Source organism: Lepidochelys kempii, chromosome 1, assembly GCF_965140285.1.
Source record: "Lepidochelys kempii isolate rLepKem1 chromosome 1, rLepKem1.hap1, whole genome shotgun sequence".
Classification (NCBI taxonomy): Eukaryota; Metazoa; Chordata; order Testudines; family Cheloniidae; genus Lepidochelys; species Lepidochelys kempii.
Genome location: NC_136380.1, coordinates 200,688,561 through 200,710,404, shown reverse-complemented (window position 1 = coordinate 200,710,404; position 21,844 = coordinate 200,688,561). Strand labels below are relative to the sequence as shown.

At 45.4% G+C, this 21,844-nt stretch overlaps 1 protein-coding gene across 1 annotated transcript in view; it reads left to right on the top strand.

Moving 5' to 3' along the window:
• The first annotated feature begins 9,496 nt into the window (after positions 1-9,496).
• CCDC80 (coiled-coil domain containing 80) overlaps positions 9,497-21,844 on the top strand; it is a 32,654-nt gene continuing 20,306 nt past the window's right edge. The window contains exons 1-3 of the mRNA XM_073308314.2: positions 9,497-10,153; positions 10,526-12,450; positions 16,757-16,913. Of these exons, the coding sequence (XP_073164415.1) occupies positions 10,537-12,450; positions 16,757-16,913 (2,071 nt within the window). The 5' untranslated portion in view covers positions 9,497-10,153; positions 10,526-10,536. The remainder of the gene's footprint in view (positions 10,154-10,525; positions 12,451-16,756; positions 16,914-21,844) is intronic.

The window sequence follows — 21,844 nt, the reverse complement described above, 5'->3', positions numbered from 1 at the left end:
GGCAGAAGACAGCATGTTGGGGAAAGGGAAGGGCATGGCACTCCTTTGCAGCTCTGCACTGGGGCCATCAGTCAGCTGCAACTAACTCCTTCCACTGCACAAGCAGACGCACTTGAGAAATCTGGCTTGTTATTGTCACTGGGGTGAGCCACTTCAGGCAGACATGGTCACATTCACTCAGCCAGTGTATTACACTGCTTTAAAAAAAGATACCCAACCACATTTTATGGGTTTCAGGGACATTTCTCCTCTGTAATATCTTGAGGGATGCAAACAATAGGACTTCTCAATGGTGCTGTACTTGGTGTAATTGAGATAATTTGGCCCTATATTCATATTTGGAGTATCCTAAATGGTAAGATGAGGGAGGGCCAGATTTTTTCCTGATTGAATTAATGTTATTTGTCAAGAGCTGTGTAAAGAGGAAAAAGCCATTTCTGGTGCACAACAACAACTTTTTTGGTCCCGCAAACTTAGGAACAATACAATATTACATATTCATAAGTGGCCGTAAATGGTGATCTTTATATTCATTAACTGTCTACATGTACTCACATACATTCAGCTTTATAGATAATTCTGGCCGCACTAGTCAATATGGGGTAGAAATTATATCAGTGCTGGCCAGACTATGTTTTGATCTCCCTGGCTGATGATTCCATTCCAGATGTCAGCCAGACCCAGAACAAAAGATGTGTCCATGTGACAGCTTCACTCTCAAGAGGAAGTGTTGTAAACCTGACAGGGCGAGGTGCTGAGTTCAGGGACAGCACCAACACAGGCCAAAAAAAAATACCCAAACATTGAAATCTCATTGCATCCAAAATAAAGCCTGGAGCTTTTGGCTACAACATTGCCAAGATGTGGATTCTTTTTTTTTTTAAAAAAAGATGTCAGTATCAAACAGCTAGATCACGCCATCAGTTTTTATGCTGATTTCCCTCACGGATTTCAGGGGAGAGTTTGACTTAAAAACTGAAGGCCCAGTACAGCCCATTATATTTATCAAAGATTCTTTTTTTTATTTTAAAAATCTGGTCAAACTAGCCATGCAATATTTTCTTTGTCATATCACTTGGAACCATGGTTTTTAATTCAGGCATTTAAAGTAAAGCATAGCAAGATTATTATTATTCTGCAACAGATCCGAACTCACCCTTTGTGGGGATGATCTGAATTTTTGGAACTTGACGACTATTGTACATGTTACAGATATGGGGTAATTGCATGCTGCCTTCCTAAAATTGCCCCCTGTAGTTCAAGTGGATAAAGCATTAATTTCCCTGAATCTTTGTGCAGAGTTGCTGTTCAACAAGAAAAACAACAAGGAGTCCTTGTGGCACCTTAGAGACTAAAAATTTATTTGGTCATAAGCTTTCATGGGCTGTAACCCACTTCATCAGATGCATGGAGTGGAAAATACAGTAGGCAGGTATAAATATACAGCACATGAAAAGATGGGAGTTGCCTTACCAAGTGGGGGGTCAGTGCTAATGAGACAATTCAATTAGGGTGGATGTGGCCCATTTCCAACAAGAAGGGGTGAACAGAGGGGGGAAAAAATTGAAGGGACCCAGCCACTCCCAGTCTTTTTGCAGGCCTAATTTGATGGTGTCAAGTTTGCAAATTAATTTCAGTTCTGCAGTTTGAGGCAGGATGTGATAGGACCACAGGGCCTCCAGCAGGACCATGGACACCCCATCATACCCAGAAAGCATTCTGGTTTGGGCTCATCCTGATCACCCCCAGCAGGTTGTTCCCAAATCCACAGTGGAGGAATCCCTGCTGAGAATGTTCAGCTTCTTACTCCTAAAAATATCACTCTGGGCCTAATACTGACAGTATCTTCAATGAGAGCAGCTGTCTCGCCGGATCATGAGTAGAGGAGAGGTCTCTAGGGAAAGGCAAACTTCAGTAGGTTTCAAAGGTTCTGTTTTAATAGCTGGTCTTCGATGGCAAATCTTGGCAGGAAGAGACTTTCCCAAAAGGTGCCCAGCACTTCCTGCTCCCAGCAGAGCTGAAAATACCTCAAGAGCAGCCTTTTTTGCTCTAAGATGGCATCTCTAGCCCTGGCCATTTCCAGATAATACCCAGGCCACGTGGACGTGAAAACTACTGGACAGCATTTAACTAAACTTTTCTGAACCTCCACCCATTTTTTTAGATGTTTTGAGACAGCTCCTTAGTTTAGCCAAACCAGTTCATCCATTCACAGATTTCAAGGCCAGAAAGGACCATTATGATCTAAGATGGCCCTCTTTGTAACACACACCATACAACCTCACCCAAAATTTCTGCATCAGGACCCATAATATCTGTTGAGTTAGAGCATATCTTTTGGAAAGACATTCATTCTTGGCTTAGACTTCCAGTGACAGAGAATCTACCCCCTCTCTAGGTAATTTGTTTCAATAATTAATTACCTGCACTGTTAAAAGTGTGCACCTTATCTCTAGTCTGAATTTGTCTAGCTCCATCTTCCAACCACTGCCTCTCATAATGCCTTTTTCAGCTAGATTAAAGAATCGTCTACTTTCAGAAATCTCTTCCTCATGGAGGTGCTTATAGACTATGATCAAACCACATCTTAAGCATCTCTTAGGGTATGTCTGCACTACGAAATTAGGTCGAATTTATAGAAGTCGGTCTTGTAGAAAGCATTTTTATATAATCGATTGTGTGTCCCCACTCAAATGCTCTAAGTGCATGTAGTCGGCGGAGTGTGTCCACAGTACCGAGGCAACCATCGACTTCCGGAGTGTTGCACTGTGGGTAGCTATCCCACAGTTCCCGCAGTCTCCGCCGCCCATTTGAATTCTGGGTAGAAATTCCAGTGCCTGATGGGGCTAAAACATTGTCGCGGGTGGTTCTGGGTACATATCGTCACGCCCCCCTACCTTCCCTCCTTCCGTGAAAGCAAGGCCAGACAATCGTTTTGTGCCTTTTTTCTTGAGTTACCTGTGCAGACGCCATACCACGGCAAGCATGGAGCCCACTCAGCTAACCGTCACCGTATGCCTCCTGGGTGCTGGCAGATGCGGTACTGCATTGCTACACAGCAGCAGTTTATTGCCTTTTGGCAGCAGACAGTGCAGTATGACTGGTAGCCGTCATTGACGTAGTCTAGGGTGCTCTTTTAACCGACCTCGATGAGGTCAGGGGCGCCTGGGCAAACATGGGAGTGACTCAGCCAGGTCATTTCCCTTTTAAGTTTCGTCTCATGGCAATTGAGTCCTACCGGCAGTGCACTGTCTTTTAATCAGCAGCCAGCAGAAGATGATGGCCAGCAGTCACACTGCACCGTCTTCTGCCGAGCACCCAGGAGAGGATGATGGCTAGCAGTCGTACTGCATGGTCTGCTGCCAGCAAGATGTATAAAGATAGATGAAGTGGATCAAAACAAGAAATAGACCAGATTTGTTTTGTATTCATTTTCTCCTCCTTCCCTCTGTGAAATCAATGGCCTGCTAAACCCAGTTTTGAGTTCTATCCTTGAGGTTTTCAATTCTATCCTTGAGGGGGCCATTCTGTTTCTGGCAAAGCCACCCCCTTTGTTGCTTTTAATTCCCTGTAAGCCAACCCTGTAAGCCATGTCGTCAGTCACTCCTCCCTCCGTCAGCGCAATGGCAGACAATCGTTCCGTGCCTTTTTTTCTGTGCAGATGCCATACCACGGCAAACATGGAGCCCGCTCAGATCACTTTGGCAATTAGCAGCACATTAAACACCACACGCATTATCCAGCAGTATATGCAGCTCCAGAACCTGGCAAAGCGAAATCAGGCGAGTAGGCGTCGTCAGCAATGAGGACATGGACACAGACTTCTCTCAAAGCATGGGCCCTGGCAGTGTGGGCATCATGGTGCTAATGGGGCAGGTTCATGCGGTGGAACGCTGATTCTGGACTCGGGAAACAAGCACAGACTGGTGGGACCGCATAGTGTTGCTGGTCTGGGATGATTCCCAGTGGCTGCGAAACTTTCGCATGCGTAAGGGCACTTTCATGGAACTTTGTGACTTGCTTTCCCCTGCCCTGAGGCGCAAGAATACCAAGATGAGAACAGTCCTCACAGTTGAAAAGCGAGTGGCAATAGCCCTGTGGACGCTTGCAATGCCAGACAGCTACCGGTCAGTCGGGAATCAATTTGGAGTGGGCAAATCTACTGTCGGGGCTGCTGTGATGCAAGTAGCCAACACAATCAAAGATCTGCTGATATCAAGGGTAGTGACCCTGGGAAATGTGCAGGTCATAGTGGATGGCTTTGCTGCAATGGGATTCCTTAACTGTGGTGCAGCCTTAGATGGAACCCATATCCCTATCTTGGCACTGGAGCACCAAGCCAGCAAGTACATAAACCGCAAGGGGTACTTTTCAATAGTGCTGCAAGCACTGGTGGATCACAAGGGACGTTTCACCAACATCAGCGTGGGATGGCCAGGTAAGGTACATGACGCTCGCATCTTCAGGAACTCTGGTCTGTTTCAAAAGCTGCAGGAAGGGACTTTCTTCCCAGACCAGAAAATAACGGTTGGGGATGTTGAAATGCCTATAGTTATCCTTGAGGACCCAGCCTACCCCTTAATGCCATGGCTCATGAAGCCATACACAGGCAGCCTGGTCAGTAGTCAGGATCTGTTCAACTACAGGCTGAGCAAGTGCAGAATGGTGGTAGAATGTGCATTTGGACGTTTAAAAGCGCGCTGGCGCAGTTTACTGACTCGGTTAGACCTTAGCGAAACCAATATTCCCACAGTTATTACTGCTTGCTGTGTGCTCCACAATATCTGTGAGAGTAAGGGGGAGATGTTTATGGCAGGGTGGGAGGTTGAGGCAAATTGTCTGGCTGCTGGTTACGCACAGCCAGACACCAGGTTGGTTAGAAGAGCACAGGAGGGTGTGGTGCGCATCAGAGAAGCTTTGAAAACCAGTTTCATGACTGGCCAGGCTACGGTATGAAAGTTCTGTTTGTTTCCCCTTGATGAAACCCCCGCCCCTTGGTTCACTCTACTTCCCTGTAAGCTAACCACCCTCCCCTCCTCCCTTCGATCACCGCTTGCAGAGGCAATAAAGTCATTGTTGCTTCACATTCATGCATTCTTTATTCATTCATCACACAAATAGGGGGATAACTACCAAGGTAGCCCAGGACGGGTGGTGGAGTAGAGAAGCACCAGGAGGGGTGGTGGAGGAGGGAAGGACAAGGCCACACAGCACTTTAAAAGTTTAAAACTTTAAAACGTATTGAATGCCAGCCTTCTGTTGCTTGGGCAATCCTCTGAGGTGGAGAGGCCGGAGGCCCCCCCACCACTTTCTTGGGCATCTGGGTGAGGAGGCTATGGAACTTGGGGAGGAGGGCGGTTGGTTACACAGGGGCTGTAGCGGCGGTCTGTGCTCCTGCTGCCTTTCCTCCAGCTCAACCATATGCTGGAGCATATTAGTTTGATCCTCCAGCAGCCTCAGCATTGAATCCTGCCTCCTCTCATCACGCTGCCGCCACCTTTCAGCTTCAGCCCTTCTTCACCCACCACTTACTTTCTTCAGCCCGCCACCTCTCCTCCCGGTCATTTTCTGCTTTCCTGCACTCTGACATTGTCTGCCTCCATGCATTTGTCTGTGCTCTGTCTCTGTGTGAGGACAGCATGAGCTCAGAGAACATTTCATCGCGAGTGCATTTTTTTCGCCTTCTAATCTTCGCTAGCCTCTGGGAAGGAGAAGATCCTGTGATCCTTGAAACACATGCAGCTGGTGGAGAAAAAAAGAGGGACAGTGGTATTTTAAAAGACACATTTTATAGAACAATGGGTAAACTCTTTCACGGTAAACCTTGCTGTTAATATTACATACATAGCACATGTGCTTTCATTCCAAGGTCGCATTTTGCCTCCCCCCAGCACGTGGCTAGCCCCTCCCTCTTCCCTGCTCCCCGTAGCTAACAGTGGGGAACATTTCTGTTCAGCCACAGGCAAACAGCCCAGCAGGAACGGGCGCCTCTGAATGTCCTCTGAAGAAAAGCACCCTATTTCAACCAGGTGACCATGAATGATATCACTCTCCTGAGGATAACACAGAGAGATAAAGAACGGATGTTGTTTGAACGCCAGCAAACATACACGGCAATGCTTTGTTCTACAATGATTCCTGAGTATGTGCTACTGGCCTGGAGTGGTAAAGTGTCCTACCATGGTGGATGGAATAAGGCTGCCCTCCCCAGAAACCTTTTGCAAAGGCTTTGGGAGTACATCCAGGAGAGCCGTGAATGCCAGGGCTTTCACATGCTTGCTTTTAAACCATGTATAGTATTTTAAAAGGTACACTCACCAGAGGTCCCTTCTCTGCCTGGCGGGTCTGGGAGGCAGCCTTGGGTGGGTTCGGGGGGTACTGGCTCCAGGTCCAGGGTGAGAAACAGTTCCTGGCTGTTGGGAAAACCGGTTTCTCCGCTTGCTTGCTGTGAGCTATCTACAACCTCATCATTATCATCTTCCTCATCCCCAAAACCTGCTTCCATGTTGCCTCCATCTCCATTGAAGGAGTCAAACAACACAGCTGGGGTAGTGGTGGCTGAACCCCCTAAAATGGCATGCAGCTCATCATAGAAGTGGCATCTTTTGGGCTCTGACCCGGAGTGGCCGTTTGCTTCTCTGGTTTTCTGGTAGGCTTGCCTCAGCTCCTTAAGTTTCACGCGGCACTGCTTTGGATCCCTGTTATAGCCTTTGTCCTTCATGCCCTGGGAGATTTTGACAAATGTTTTGGCATTTCAAAAACTGGAACGTAGTTCTCATAGCACGGATTCCTCTCCCCATACAGCAATCAGATCCCGTACCTCCCGTTCGGTCCATGCTGGAGATCTTTTGCAATTGTGGGACTCCATCATTGTCACCTCTGCTGATGAGCTCTGCATGGTCACCTGCAGCTTGCCACGCTGGCCAAACAGAAAATTGAAATTCAAAAGTTCGTGGGCCTTTTCATGTCTACCTGGCCAGTGCATCTGAGTTGAGAGTGCTGTCCAGAGCGGTCACAATGGAGCACTCTGGGATAGCTCCCGGAGGCCAATACCATCTAATTGTGTCCACGGTACCCCAAATTTGACCCAGCAAGGCCAATTTCAGCGCTAATCCCCTTGTCAGGGGTGAAGTAAGGAAATCGATTTTAAGAGCCCTTTAAGTCGAAAAAAAGGGCTTCATCGTGTGGACGGGTGCAGGGTTAAATTGATTTAACGCTGCTAAATTCGACCTCAACTCCTCGTGTAGACCAGGGCTGTGATAAACTAAATAGATTGAGCTGCTTTAGTGTCTCACTATAAGGCATATTTTCCAGAGCTCTAATCATTCTAGCAGCTATTTTCTGAAACCTTGCAATTTTCGAACACCCTTTTTGAAGTGTGGATGTCAAAACTGGACACAGTATTCCAGTAATAGCCTCACTAATGCTGCATACAGAGGTAATATTACCTTCCTATTCATACTTGATATTCCCTTGCTTATACATGCAAGGATCACATTCACCCTCTTAACTACTGCATCACATAGGAAGCTCATGTTCATTTGGTTATCAACCATGACTGCTAAATCCTTTTCAGAGTCACTGCTTTCCAGGATACAATCCTCCATCCTATAAATGTGTCTTACATTGTTTGTTCCTAGATGCACGACCCTGCATTTGGCTCTTTTGAAACATATGTTGTTCAAATGAGCCCTCTTAACAGGTGATCCAAATCAGCTTGTTTAGCTGATCTGTGCCCATCATATTTATATCTCCACCAATATTTGTGTCATCTGCAAATTTTATACCAATGATAAAGATATTGAACAGGATTGGGCCAAGGACAGGTCCCTGAAGGACCCCATTAGAAACACCCTGGCTGGATGATTACTTTCCATTTACAATTTCTTTCTGAGATCTATCAGTTACCAAGTTTTGAACTAGGCTACACTGATTTTGTATAGTACTAATTTTTTATCAGAATATCATGCAGTAAATCACTTTCCTACATATGTCTCAGCATATTAGTGTAATAGAATATACAGTTGGACAATCCCTAACTACTGCAGTCAATAGATCTGCATCAGCAGATCTACATCATGACCCTGTGGATGCATGCACGGTGGCTTCTCCTTGGCTAAGGAAGTCTAGACAGGCATCTTTTCTGAGCTCATCAAAAGCCCTTGACACCTCATTGTGCCAGAGTTGGGAGCTCAGTGGAGTGACACAGCCCTCCCAGCTAGCCAGGGAACAACACACCAGGGGCACTGGTCCAACCACTGTTGTTTGTCTCCAACACATTGCTTTGCAAGGAGCTTCTCTTTGTAAGCCTGATCCTGGAGGGGGTTGAGAGTGAATGATCTCCACTCCTTTTAAGAGATTAGCAGCACATTGCAGGATCCAGACCTACATCAAGAGCAACCCATGAACCACAAATATGTAACATTGCACCCATATGAGTGTAAAATAAAAACACTAGCAATGTTTTCCATAGCACTTGCCAACTTAAAACAAAAACAAAGCAAAGAAGAGACAGAGAGAGAATGAATATGCAAATACTTTGAAACAGAGGGGGAAAGTGTAGGGTGTTACATTTTTTTAAAGGGCCACTTACATTTGATCAAACATTCAATCTAGGATTTGTAAATAAAACTAGGCTTTGTAAATAGGAATGATGATGATCATAATCTTTTCCAAATCAAAGAGCAATAGCAATGTTTCCATTCTAGTACTTTTAAGTGTTGTATATCAATTACCAATAAGTGATGCTTTACCACCTCTTAGGTATTAGTCAAGAGTCTGTGGACCAAATCTTCAGCTGGTATAAATCAGTTTGGTATGTCTGTTTGCAATGGAGCTATGCCAGTTTACACCAGCTGAGGATCTGCAGTCAATAGATCTACACCAATTTACACCAGCTGGGGATCTAGTCTTCGCACATCTCTCTCTGCAAGTTTGCATCTTTTTGTTTTTGACTTGCATAATGCATGTCTGTGAATCAAAAATTAATATTTAATTTTTTGATCCAGTTTTTAAAAATCAACTGACCACTTGTTTGTTTACAAATTAAAGACTACAGCAGTTGTGTATGAGAATATGAAAGAGAAATTGACTAGAAACTAAGATGAAATTGACTGGTCTCTTTTTATTTCCCAGATTGAAATATAGAAAGTAAAACAAACAGTAAAAATGGGGGAAGGAAATCAAGTTTAAAAAAAAACTCTATCAGCTTTTGACTATCTAATGTGCTGTTATTAACACAGGTAAGGAAATGAGTTTCTTAAGCACATGATTTTTAACTTGATGGTGTCAGTTTAGTGGAATGAGAAAAGAAGACAAGGAAGGGAGGGCTTGGGGGGAAGGTCAAGCCAGTTTGAGAGCTTGAGGTGCTTAAAGAGTTAAGGTCGCAGTCATCCTTTTCCAAAGTGATTTATGATGATGATGTGAAACGTTTCAACCCCCTAAGAAATTTCCTCCGCCCTCCCTCAGTGAGTTGAAGTGGGAAGGAGGCGGTGTTCTGCTGATCTGTTAAATTCTTAGTGAAGTTTCCCTGATTTCCAGTGGCGGCTGCTGTTTGAGTTTGGTTTAGAGCAGGGCTGAGGTTATCCTGAAATTTCTGGGATCACATCCAGCAAAAAGGAAGAAGAAGAAAAAGAAAAGATTAGGGATAAAAAGTGGGTAGAGAAAGAGCAGGCTAAAGGGGGCTTCTTTTCTCAACATCGCATTCCTGTGTTTTGCTTCAGCCTGAAAAATATATTAATCCCAGGGCTTTTTCTCTCTGGAAACAAAGGAGCTAAACTAGAGTGAGGAGGAAAGGAGTGATTAGAAGGATCATGGAACTTTGAAAGAGAGAGAGAGATTCAGAAAAAGCTGAGAGTTCACTTTTATTAGATGAAATGTGTTTCTCTGTGTGTGTGACTGATACAGAAACAAGACAGACCGGCAGGTAAATGGAGCAGCAAAAATCACAAAGGAAATTTCCTTTCATCTCATCCCACTTGTCAAGAAGGTGAAGAAAAACAAAAAGTAAAAGCTCCACAGTGAACCGGACATTCTCTGGAGTCTGTTTCGTTACATAAAAACCAGTGAGCTGCAGCAAAACTCCATGGCATTGCTCTCCCTCTAAAGAAAGGGCTGGGATACACGTATCTTGAACAGAAACTTTCCTGCGAGGGTAAGTTTTAAGTTAAAAACAAACTCTTGGCTTACCACCTGTGTGAGCCTGTGTGTGTGTGTGTGTGATGTAAACATAATTATTGTATTTTTTGACTTATTTGGATAGATAGATAAATAGATTCATGTTATAGACTGATTATCTCATTTTTTGCCTAAATTAATCTACTCTGTGCTTTTCTAGAAATAGCCTCAAAGTTTTTATAGAAATATCCTGACAGGACTAAGTTGTATTTAGTACTTTGAATAACTGAAACGCCACAGTCTATGTGTTGCTCTCTGGTCACTAAGAAAGTACAAGATATATCTGTCTATGTCTATATCTAAAATTCTACTGTTAACATTTAACTTTTTCTCCTCATTTCTTTTGAAGTGGATCACACAATGAACTGGACACTAATTCTGAGTTTAGCCATGCTGTGGGCAACATGGCTAGCGTGTGACTCTGAGAAGACAGTGAGACTAGCAGACAGAGGGAGCCATGGAATTAGTTACTTGCCTCTCTCTCACAGGGCTAGCAATGGATCGCTCTCCTTCCTGAGAAGGTCAGAGGCATCCCGGGGGAGTTGGACACCTTCACTGGGGAATCTCCAACGTTTTGTTGCCAAGAGGGATACTCCGGCATCAAAAAATGTACGACCTGACTTGCTGCGAGATGAAGTGCCTGCCCAGCCCAGGAGTGTCAGGGCCAGAGTGAGGAAGACGCAGAGACACACCGTTGCGGCCAAACATCCCCAGCCTGAGATGATTAAGGATGAGGGGAAGTCTGCGGTGTCTCGGTCACGGATTTTACGTTTCCCTTCAGGGTCCAGTTCTCCCAATGTCCTGGCTAGCTTTGCCGGCAAGAACAGAGTCTGGGTCATCTCTGCCCCTCATGCCTCTGAAGGCTACTACCGGCTCATGATGAGCCTGCTTAAGAGCGACGTCTACTGCGAACTGGCTGAGAGGCACATCCAGCAGATCGTGTTGTTCCATGAGGAAGGGGAGGAAGAAGGGAAAGTCAGGAGGATAACCAGTGAAGGGAAAATCCTGGAGCAGCCTCTAGATCCCAGCCTCATCCCTAAGCTCATGAGCTTTCTGAAACTGGAGAAGGGGAAATTTGGCATGGTGCTGCTGAAGAAGACCCTACAGGTGGAGGAAAGGTACCCTTACCCTGTAAGGCTAGAGGCCATGTATGAAGTCATCGACCAGAGCCCCATCAGGAAAATTGAGAAGATGAGGCAGAAGGGCTTCATCCAGAAATGCAAAGCTGCCAGGGTGGAGGGGCAAGTAGTGGAGGAAGGTAATAATGGTGGCAGCACCAGACCTACGTCAAGTGGTGGACACGTCCAGCTGTCGGTAAAGAAGGAGGAGCCAAGGAGAAGCAATGTTCAGCCAACAAGGAGCAAAACAGTGAAGAAACCAATCACAATCACAGTGGCTCCTCCTCCCCCTTCAACGAGGGCCAGCACTCTCCCTCCCACAACCACCACTACCCAGACAACCACCCACACAGTGATGATGCCGAGCAGACCTATCACCACAGCCACAACCCTTCCAACCACTCAGAGAACTTGGACCACAAAGTCACACACCACTTCCGACTATCATAGGCTGCCCACAGCGCCTGAGGCAACTGCCCCATGGGGAACAGCCACTGATGATTTCTACACCCCTGTGTGGAATGAGAACCGCAGAGACAGGCAGCATGGCCACCCAGAGAGACACCCAGTAGCCACCCGGAGACCTGGCAAAGTTGCCAGCTATGACAGCTACACAGAGGCTCCCACAGCCGCCTCAGAGCACTACACAAGGACAAACGCAGGTAGATTTAGAGACAACCGTACAGACCGGAAGGACTATATTCACCGGGATCCCAGTGTCACTCCAGGCCAACACAAACCAGCCAAAGCCAAGCCACCTAAAAAGAGAACCCAGGAAAAGATCCTGAGCAATGAATACGAGGATAAATATGATCCAAGCAGGCCTGCTGTTCCCCACTTGGAGCAAGAGATTGCAGCAGGGAATGTCCCGCTGAAGAAAGGGAAAGAGCCAAAGAAGCACGACCGACCAGACAAGCCTGAGAAGAAGAAGAAAAAGGAGAGACCCGACAAGCTGCAGAAGAGCGAGAAGCATGCCAAGAAGGACAAAGCTGAGAAGAAGAACAAGCAGGACAAAGACCGTAGCAAGAAGAACAAGAAGGGGAGCAGGACTGAGAACGAGGGCTATCTTAAGCCAAACACAAAGCCTTTCCTTCAGCCCTCCAGGAAATCAGTGACAAACCTCCTGGATTTTTTTGAAGGCAAACGGCGACTCATTGTAAGTAGCATGTTCCTGAGTGTTATCACCTCACCCATTAAAGTAAATCTCCATCCTAGTGAGACTGTAGTGAATGGGAAATCTGGGGCGGGGTTATTTTTTTTAATATGGTTTTTTACAACGGTGGTGAAAGGTACCAGCCTGATAACTTTGGAGATGAAGGCCTCCAATGGGGAAGCTTGCATCACTGCCCTTTGCACTGTGCCTGTTCTTAACCTTGCATCGGCAGGACTCTCTCTCTCTTGGGGCGAAAGGGGAGTTCATCATCGATGGCCCATTCAGTCCTTGACCTTCTGCTGCAACAGCCAATAAAGGGTACCAATCATGTTGGCATCTTTGATATGGTGGACAGCTGTCTGCAAAGAATTGGACTGGAGCCCTTCCATTTGCTCTGCATGGGGCTACCAAACAGCCATCATTGTTTTGGCTCTGTAGGTGATGGGCTGTATATCTGGGATGATTAATGAAATGAGGTCACAATGTGGGTTTTGTCCACCAACCAAATTGGGATGCTTGCTGGTGTTACCACTACCCTCTACATTCCAGTTCCCAGCATGCTCTGCCAGCTGACATCTGTTTCATTGCGATGCTAGTGTCCAAACTCTATAAACAGGCCAAGTGGTTGGGCACCGCTTATGGGCATGTATGAGCAAGTATATGTGCACACATGCCTGCGTGTATACATGCTGAAGGTAGAATTTTCAAAGCTGCCATTAATTTCTGATGGGACTTGGTCATTCAGGGCCATTAGGTTTCTCTGACAAGCCCTCCCTATGCTAGTTTAATTACAACAGGCTCTTCTGATGAGGTTCCAAGGCTTAGAAACTGAGCACAGTCTGGAGCTGCTTCTCCCAGGGTTTAATAATATTGTACGTTTTTCCATTGTACGTATCTAAAAACATTTCACCTGTGAAAGGGAACAATTTAGCCCCAGTTCAAATGATTTCTTTGGTAGGCACCATTCACTTTAAAGGTTCACTTTGAAAAATAGCATTTGGGAGCTCCTCATTCAGTCTCACAGGGTTAGTTCAGTTTACAAGGATTTTCCAGTGGCCAGTGTCACAAACAGCACATGGGCTCCAAAAATCCAGCCAGGGTCTTTCTGCCCCTTATACCATCACCTGTAACAAAGATTCTGCCATCTGCCATGGGAGTTCAGCTGACAGTTCTGATGATGCATGAGACAGCACAGAATCCAACTTTCTCTCCCCTAATTGTATTAGCTCTAAAGAGCTAACAGGAATAAATGCTCGAGAGAGAGAGAGAGATCCAAACCAAAACAGCAGATTTGAACAGCACTGAATTTTGGAAGCAGGGAGGGAGCCATGTGTTTGAAAAAACCTGACCCTGGGGAATTTGAATTTTGCAAATGACCCTGGTCTTAATAATTGGCAAACCAAGACCGCAGATCGGAACTGCCCTGAAGTTTAGGGTCTTTGAAACCTGGCTTTAGTTCTAAATGTTGTGGCTTCCAGAAATTAGTATCACATCAGGCCAAAAAAAGTGATGAGTACAGAATAGAAATCACAGAAGCCAGCCAGGCACTGCTTTCCTCCCCGAAGGACCATGGTGACTCATCACTCACTCTGGAATTTGAATCTCCAGATCTCAGATCACTTCTCAGCTGGAGCTCAGAAATGAAATGAGTCGTCCAGTCTCGGGTAGTCAGGCCAGAACAGACTGCAAGCAAACACTACTACCAAGCTGCATTAGAATTTGTCACAGTCTGGTACTACCCATAGTTTCCTCCTCCTGGAAGCTAGGTTCATTATGCAGTAGTCATTAATGGAGGCAAGGTTGGAGATACAGCACATGGCTCTGCCTTTGTTTTATGTGACACGTGCACAAGGTAGATTAAAGGTAATTGAAATCTGGATCTACTGACATTTCAGGCCCCTTAAAATAAAAGCCACCTTTCTTTGCACCCTTTTCCCCAAGCAGATTTTTCTATCCAGCTCAGCTATCTCTTCCTCTTGGGTCCAATTCTACCAGTCAGTTGCCCCAGATGTACAGTTCTCTTACATTCCTGAGTCCTTGATCTTCCTCCCAAAAGAATCAGCCCAGGCCTCTCTAGTATCAGCTCTGCCTGTGCTGTTTCCCACTGCTCTGATACACTGTTCCCTTTGGGCCACTCGGATGACGGGGCCTGGCTCCAAAAGATCCTGTCTCAATCCTCCTCCAAAACGTGAATTTAGAGAGAGAATCACTGCTTATGGTGGTTCAACCAGCCACTTCATAGGGGCGGGTTAAGTGCTACAACTGGCTAAACAGAGAGCTGGGCCCAAATTTCAGATTCTGATCTGAATTTCAAACTTCCAAAAGTTTGTAGGGTGTTCAGAGCAAGGGCTTTGGTTCATCCCTTAATAGATATAGGGTACTGCTGTAAAATCTGGATCCACATCTTGATCTGGATTTTGAAATCCCACCCTGGTTCAGATCTGTGGTCAGAAAGTTTTGCCTGAGGCAGTTTGTTTTTTGTGTGTCATACACACACACACACAACTTAGGCAAGTAGCGGTTATAATGCAGCCTAAAATTAAACCAATAAGTAACTCCCTGTTTGTTTTGCAGAGAAAGCCAGGCTATTTTAAAGCTATGATTTGAGGTTTGCTTTGCCTCTGAAATGCTTCCCACTTTATCCTAAAAGATTTGCCAGAGTGAGACAAATTCATTGCTCACTTATACCCATACAATTCCACTGGGTCAAATTCTGCATTCATTTCCACACATTGGCTATGAAACTGGGAGCAGAACTCGGCTAATTTTTTGGTACTTATTTGAGTTCTCAAACAGTATTTAAAATACTTCTTTTTAAGCATTTTACTGCAACTTTAAAGTACATGACTTGTGCTATAGATTAGTAATCAAATCATCTTGTGTTCACATAATCTCTATGGGCCTGATTCTCATTTACACTAAAGCCATTTTTCATCACCAGGGTGATGTAAAGGGGCCTTAATATAAATGAGACTCAGGGCCTCAACGCCTATAGCTCATCCTTGTAACTGAATGTACTGATAAACTGTATTTGTAAAGGATGTTTCATAGAAAGTATCCCAGACAATCTTACACAGTTAAGACAACATTATGTCTCGTGATGAGCCTAAGCCACAACATTTGGCTCCAGATTTCAACTCCCCCCGTGTTCAGCGGAGTCAGGATCTGGGGATTTTGGACAGAGTCTAGCTCGAGTTAGAACTATTCTGTTTCAAGTGGATGCAGGATTCTCCTCCACTTCCTGTCCTAAACTGTTGTGTGGTGTCGCTGTGTGTAGTTAAACAGCTGCCATCTCACCCCCCACACCTGTATCTTTTGGAAAACACTTGAAGAGGCATTGGTATGAACCTAAAATATTTTTTTATTACTACTGTAATCATTTCCTTCTCCCCCCGCCTCCCCCTCCCCTTCCCCCAATATCTTTCCCCTCCCTCCTCTCTCAACAAATTAAGTAAGGCCTACAAGAGGGAATTTCTAAATGTTTTTGGCTAAATATAAGGTAGATGGTGCCCGGATCTAATACAACCATGCAGGTGACTAGAGGGACCACTTTAGATATGCCTGGATCATAGACACAGGGCAGAAAGAAAGGGCTGTGGCTTAGATCAGGGGTCAGCAACCTTCAGCATGCAGCCCACCAGGGAAATCCACTGGCAGGCCGCGAGACATTTTGTTTCATTGGCCATCCGCAGGCACGGCCCCCGCAGCTCCCAGTGGCCACGGTTCGCCATTTCCGGCCAATGGGAGCTGCGCAAAGCAGCGGTCAGCATGTCCCTGCGGCCCACGCACATAACTTCCATTGAAATCAGTGGGAGCTAGGCACCTCAATACCTTTGATGATCTGAGGCTATGTACCCAGTGTTCCCGCCTCTATAAATAAGTGGATGTGAGGGTGGAGCAGCCTACCTGCTCCCACCTCGACGGTTTGGGCTGGAGAACTGACTGGATTCAGAAAGGCAAAGATGTAAGAGGAGAGTATGTTGTTCCTAGTAAAGTCTGTAGCAACTTACTCCTCTCCTACCAGCACAACAGGGGAGCATCAGAGTGACTGTGTCTTGGGGGGGGTGTCTCTGGGGCTCTTCCTCTAGCTGACCCATAGCCTTTTGCTCAGGGCTGGGCCTAAAGACACAATCTAGCCCTAAATAAATAAATGTAAGTTCCTGAGCTGCTGGCTATTGTGTGGAAAAGAAACCCCAGTGGGCAAGCACTAAGATGCTGTTCTCCTTTGGAGAGCGGCTCCTCTGACATAGGGGCTCGCTATGGCTTTGTTCTGAAACTAATCAAACTCTTTGTCTCTGCCAACCCCTAGCTGATCACGACCCCCAAGGCCGACAACACCATGTATGTGCAACAACGAGACGAATACCTGGAGAGTTTCTGCAAGATGGCCACAAGGAAAATCTCAGTCATCACAATTTTCGGCACCATGAACAACAGCAGCATGAAGATTGATCACTTTCAACTAGGTTCATTTTTTTACATATTTATTTCTCTCCTGTCTCTTTTTTTAAGGTGGGCCAAACATAGGAGAGGGAAGAGAGAAACCCAACTGGGGTTAAAGTCTAAGAGAGATCCTTTGTTGTGGCAACTTCCCCCCGCCTACTCCCCACACTTTGTATTTACATAGCTGTCTCTGGTATTTCCCGTGTTTAGGTTTCCAGCACTGTAAGGTGAAATGTGTGGTAGTTTCTAACGCCAGTGAAAGAGTAGAGAGCAGAAAAGTGTGACATGGGAAGGGCAGGAAGATCATTTGGTTCAGGCCTGTAGACATCTCATGTATCCATCTCTTTCGGTAACTGAATAGTTACATTTCTGTGTTATCACTGGATTTATTTTGCAGACCATCAGACTAATAGGCTTTAAGAACTGCCACAATAAATTGGCCAGTGTCACACATAGGAGTCATTTCACAATGGAGGGGGAAATTGGTTTCGATTAAATAAAAAGCTACTCACAACTCAGACCAACCCAACTCCCATTCTGAAGTTCCAAATGGCTCCCTTCCTGTTGCTGAATGTTACATTTTCTCCTCCCTTTGCACTTGGTTTGGTTGGAACAGATTTGGAAGCACCCTTCGAAAATGCCATGCAAAAGGCTTTCCTCACACACATGGGCTAAAATCAGGACAGACAGGAAATCTTACTAGACAGCTATTGTGTCAGAGTTCCTTCCCTTCTCTGAATCAGCTCTCCCCTCTCTAGCAAATGTCTGATTTTAGCATACCCACAGAATGAGTGTTCTCAGGCATGGTCATTGTAAGGGTCTGCTTTTCAATATTTTCCCCTCTCTACTGTTAAACATGTTTTGCTTAGAGATGGACCCCAACCAAACAGTCCAAAAATTTGGGGAAGGAAGTTTGAATCTGATGCTGAGTGCAGCTTTAGTTTACTTATTGTGGTGTGGATGTTCTTTTTATTCTCTTAGAAGGGGCACAAGCAAATGTCCTCTCTTTACTCATAAAGCAATGTACAGCCAGCCTGGCTACTTTCTGTGGCTGGTGTAAAGTTGTTCAGCTCATGGTACTATGCACCACCTTGACTGTCAGTGAATGAACCCAGGTTTCTTCTAGATACTTTGTTCAGCCCATGCATATTCCACTAAGCAGTTAAACCACCTACACACACCCTGTGTTGCCTTCTTTAAAGGGGGCATCTTCAAAGCGCCAAATGAGAGCTGAGTATCCAATTCCCTTAGGCGGCTTTGAAAATCTGAGTGTACAAGTTCAGATCCTGATGCAAAGCCTACTGAATTCAGTGGGAGTCTTTCTGTTGACTTCAGTGGGTTTTGGACCAGGTCCTTAGTTCCCAGTCCAGCAAAGCACTTAAGCTTGTGTAAAACTTTAAATATATGAAAAGTCCCATTGATGTCAAGTAGGGCTACTCCGGGGTGTAGTCCTGAATGGGCAGGTACTTGTACTATCAGAATGCCCCAAGCGTGGGAACACCCCTGCCAGCATGGCCTCGGACGCACAGAGCATGCAAGGTCACGCTGTGCAGAGGATGCCATTTTGCTCTACAAAATGGTATCCTCTATAGGCCATGACCTCGGACGCACAGTGCATGCGAGGTCATGCTGTGTGTAGGTCACCCTTTTGAGAACAAAATAGTGTCCTCCATGCGGCAAAAGTGCCGGTATGCCATTCTGGTGCAATCCGGCCCCACTACATCACAGGGCTGCTCTATGCTTAAAGTTACACATGGGTTTATGTGCTTTGCTGGATTGCAGCTTTTGAAGAGCTTGTATAGAAACTATTGCTCCTTCTCATAGCTCTGCCACATCAAACCCAGTTTCCTCTGGGAGTTAAGCTGTTTCTCCAAACTTCTTGGGCAAGGGAGACTGTCTGGAAATCTCATGAGCTCAGCTCTTTCATGGCCTTGCAGGGCTGGCAGACAGCTGGTCTGAGGTTCGGGAAGTTGTTACGGAATGCCTGCTAGTACCCTGCTGCCTCAGCGGAGGATCTAGGTCCCTGTGTTTGTGAGGGGTGTGACTCCCTGGGCCCATTTATTCCATCAAACACAATAGGAATCACCAGCCACTCAGAGTGCGGTCCCTGAGAGTAGAGCCTAGAGAGTATTTCTGTGCCTCTGTGGCACACCTGGAGCAGGGAAAGCTCTTTCCAAGTAAGTCTAAGTTTACTCAAGATCACCCCATGTATAGTTAGGCCCATACACATATCAGTGCCCTGGTAAGGATTATATATAGTTGCCATCTGGCTAATAAAACAGAAATGCACTCTGTTTGACATACACCATACTCCTTCAGCCTGTTCCAGGTTTAACCCAAACCCAGCAAAGTTCCAGAAACATGCAAGTGTACAAAAGCGGAATCCTCAGACAGAAAAAAGACACTAGGTGATGAAACACAGAAGGCTCACAGGGGTTCATCTCAGCTAGTGACATGAGAAAAACAACTTGGTTAAAATAAGAGTTCACCTGAACTTGTGCCATACCCTGAACCTTTTATATGTTCAGAAAATAGGAATTTCTTTTTCTTTTTTTCCCTTTCATTTTTTCATTGTCAGGACCAGAAGCAGCAAAAATTCCCAAGAAGAGCTGTGCTTGCAATATTTATGGATGCATTAGTGTCCAGCACAATGGTGTCCCAGTCTTGGATGGGGCCTTCCTGCACTACTGTAATACAAACACTAAATAATAATAATAATATAATAATCTCATGCAAGAATCTCTTCTCTGAAATTTCCAGCCTAAGGACATGCTCTAGCTCAACCACAAGATATGGGCTTGATGCAGGAATCAATGGAAGCCACAATAAAGGATCTCTGGCGTGTTTTGTGCAGAAAATTGGATTAGATGATCATAATAGTCTCTTCTGGCCTTAAGATCTATGGATCTAAAGGAAAGCATAGGTTTAAATCTCTCACCAGACACTAGTGAGCACGACTGACTGAGCTCATAAAGTGTCCTTCAGAGCTAGCCTCATTCAATGCACATCTGAAAAGATGCACACAGTCAGTAGCAGGATGGTTTTAAAAGCACTGACTAGCTCTGCTCTTATTGTATCCCATGAGAGTCTCCCAACTGACTTCCCTAGGACCAGAATTAGGCCAGCGCTGAGCGCTTTTGAAAATCCCACTCCAAGTAGCCAAATTAGCACAGCCCACCTTCACTCCAAATGCTAAGACCACATTAGTAAACATTGGACCCAGGACTACAACCCACACTGCTTAGGTCCATATCCAATGCTTAATGCATGGGGCCACTGTACTGCTCAGCCAAGCAACCCAACCTTGCTGTAACCTCATCTAAATCCTCTCTCCAAACCCCTAAGTAGCTGGGCTGGGCACTGTGGAAATATATGTGAGGGAGGGAGGAAAAGAATCCCCCCACCCTCGCCCCCCCAGTGGCAGAACTGCTCTGTGACTGCTACTGAAGCCGTGAGGGTTCCAGGTTTCCCACGTTCCTGCTGTGACCCCTCCAGAAAGGGTGGAAAGAGAGCAGCTTCCATGTGGCAGTAGATCGTGTGGCCCCTCTCAATCCTGCCTCTATCTTTGCACAGCAGAATGATGCTGGTCCTGCTGCTGGAGACCATCTCTGGCTGTGGAGGTTGGGGGCAGGTGGTGAATAACAGAGTGGTCTTGAAATGGACCCCTGCATTCTCTGGCTAGTAATTTCTTCCCGGTTTGCAAAAATGTCTAGTTCTGTCTCCTGCTCCTGCCTTTAACTCCTAGTCTTACTTTTTGCCTTAAGCTATCAGTTGTGAAGAGGAACGTTGTCAAATAGTTTGTCTTCTCTGGTCTCCCCTGACAGAGAAGCCCTAAAATGTCACCTCTGTGCTGACATCTGCAATCTTAACCAGAAAAAATAGCCATGGTTATAGACCCATGGTTAATGTTTGTTTTACATTTATCTGGTGTTATGTCACTTACCACCGAGCTGGCTGCAGTCACATTTCTCGCTGAGCTTTCTTGCCCTACTCTACTGAGCTGGTTTGTCTTTGCTTTGCAGGGTTGTTTGCATTGATTAATAATTAGTATTAGTAATAATTATTATATATTTTAGAGGTCACATTTTATAAGCACATAGGAAGGGACCTTCTGGGTCATTGTGTCCAGTCCCCTGCTATCACAAGCAATCCCATTCAAAAATGTATCAAGCTCCGTCTTACAACATTAGGTTTCTTGCTACCTGCTGTTCTTTTGGAAGGCTGTTCCAGAAACTGAGTCATCAGATAGCCAGAAACTTTCTTCTACTTCCCAGCCTAAGTTTACTCCTGGCCAGTTTTACCGTTTAAGAGTACATGTATAAATATTTCGTGTGACTTACAGCTGTTTTAATACATGGTTAAGTGATTGTCAGAGTCCAGCGACTCAATAGGCTGCTTATAACCAAGGCTTGTAATCAACTACATCATCTTCTACCGATGTGCCCAAGACCATGTTTAGAAGATATGAATCATGTGCATAACGTGCTGTGAATCATGTACTAACCCTTCAAAAACTATTTGTAAATGTAACCATAATAGAAAGTGTGACCACTGGAACATTCAGACTGTTGACGGTTTCTATTAGAAATGGCCCCAAGCTGCAAAAAGTTCAGGTCCATATCTGAACTGGATCCAGGGTTTTTGTGCAGCCAGTTCTAGAGACAATGGGCCTGCAGCGAGCTTTGAATCCACACCCATATCCCCCATAGCTTGGAGATGTTCAGAGATGCATGAAAAAGAAAAGTAATGAATAGTAAACCAAACTGTTTGCAGAGATCAAATATTCTGGTCAGTATTTATTTAATTTATCCAACTCAGTTTGCCTCGTCCCTATTCACTATTGTCTAATGGTTAGAGCAGGGGAGTGGGACTCCTGGGTCCTATTGTAGCTCTGCCACTGCTTTTTTCTGATCTAGGCAAGTCACTTAATACCTATGTCTCAGTTTCTCCATCT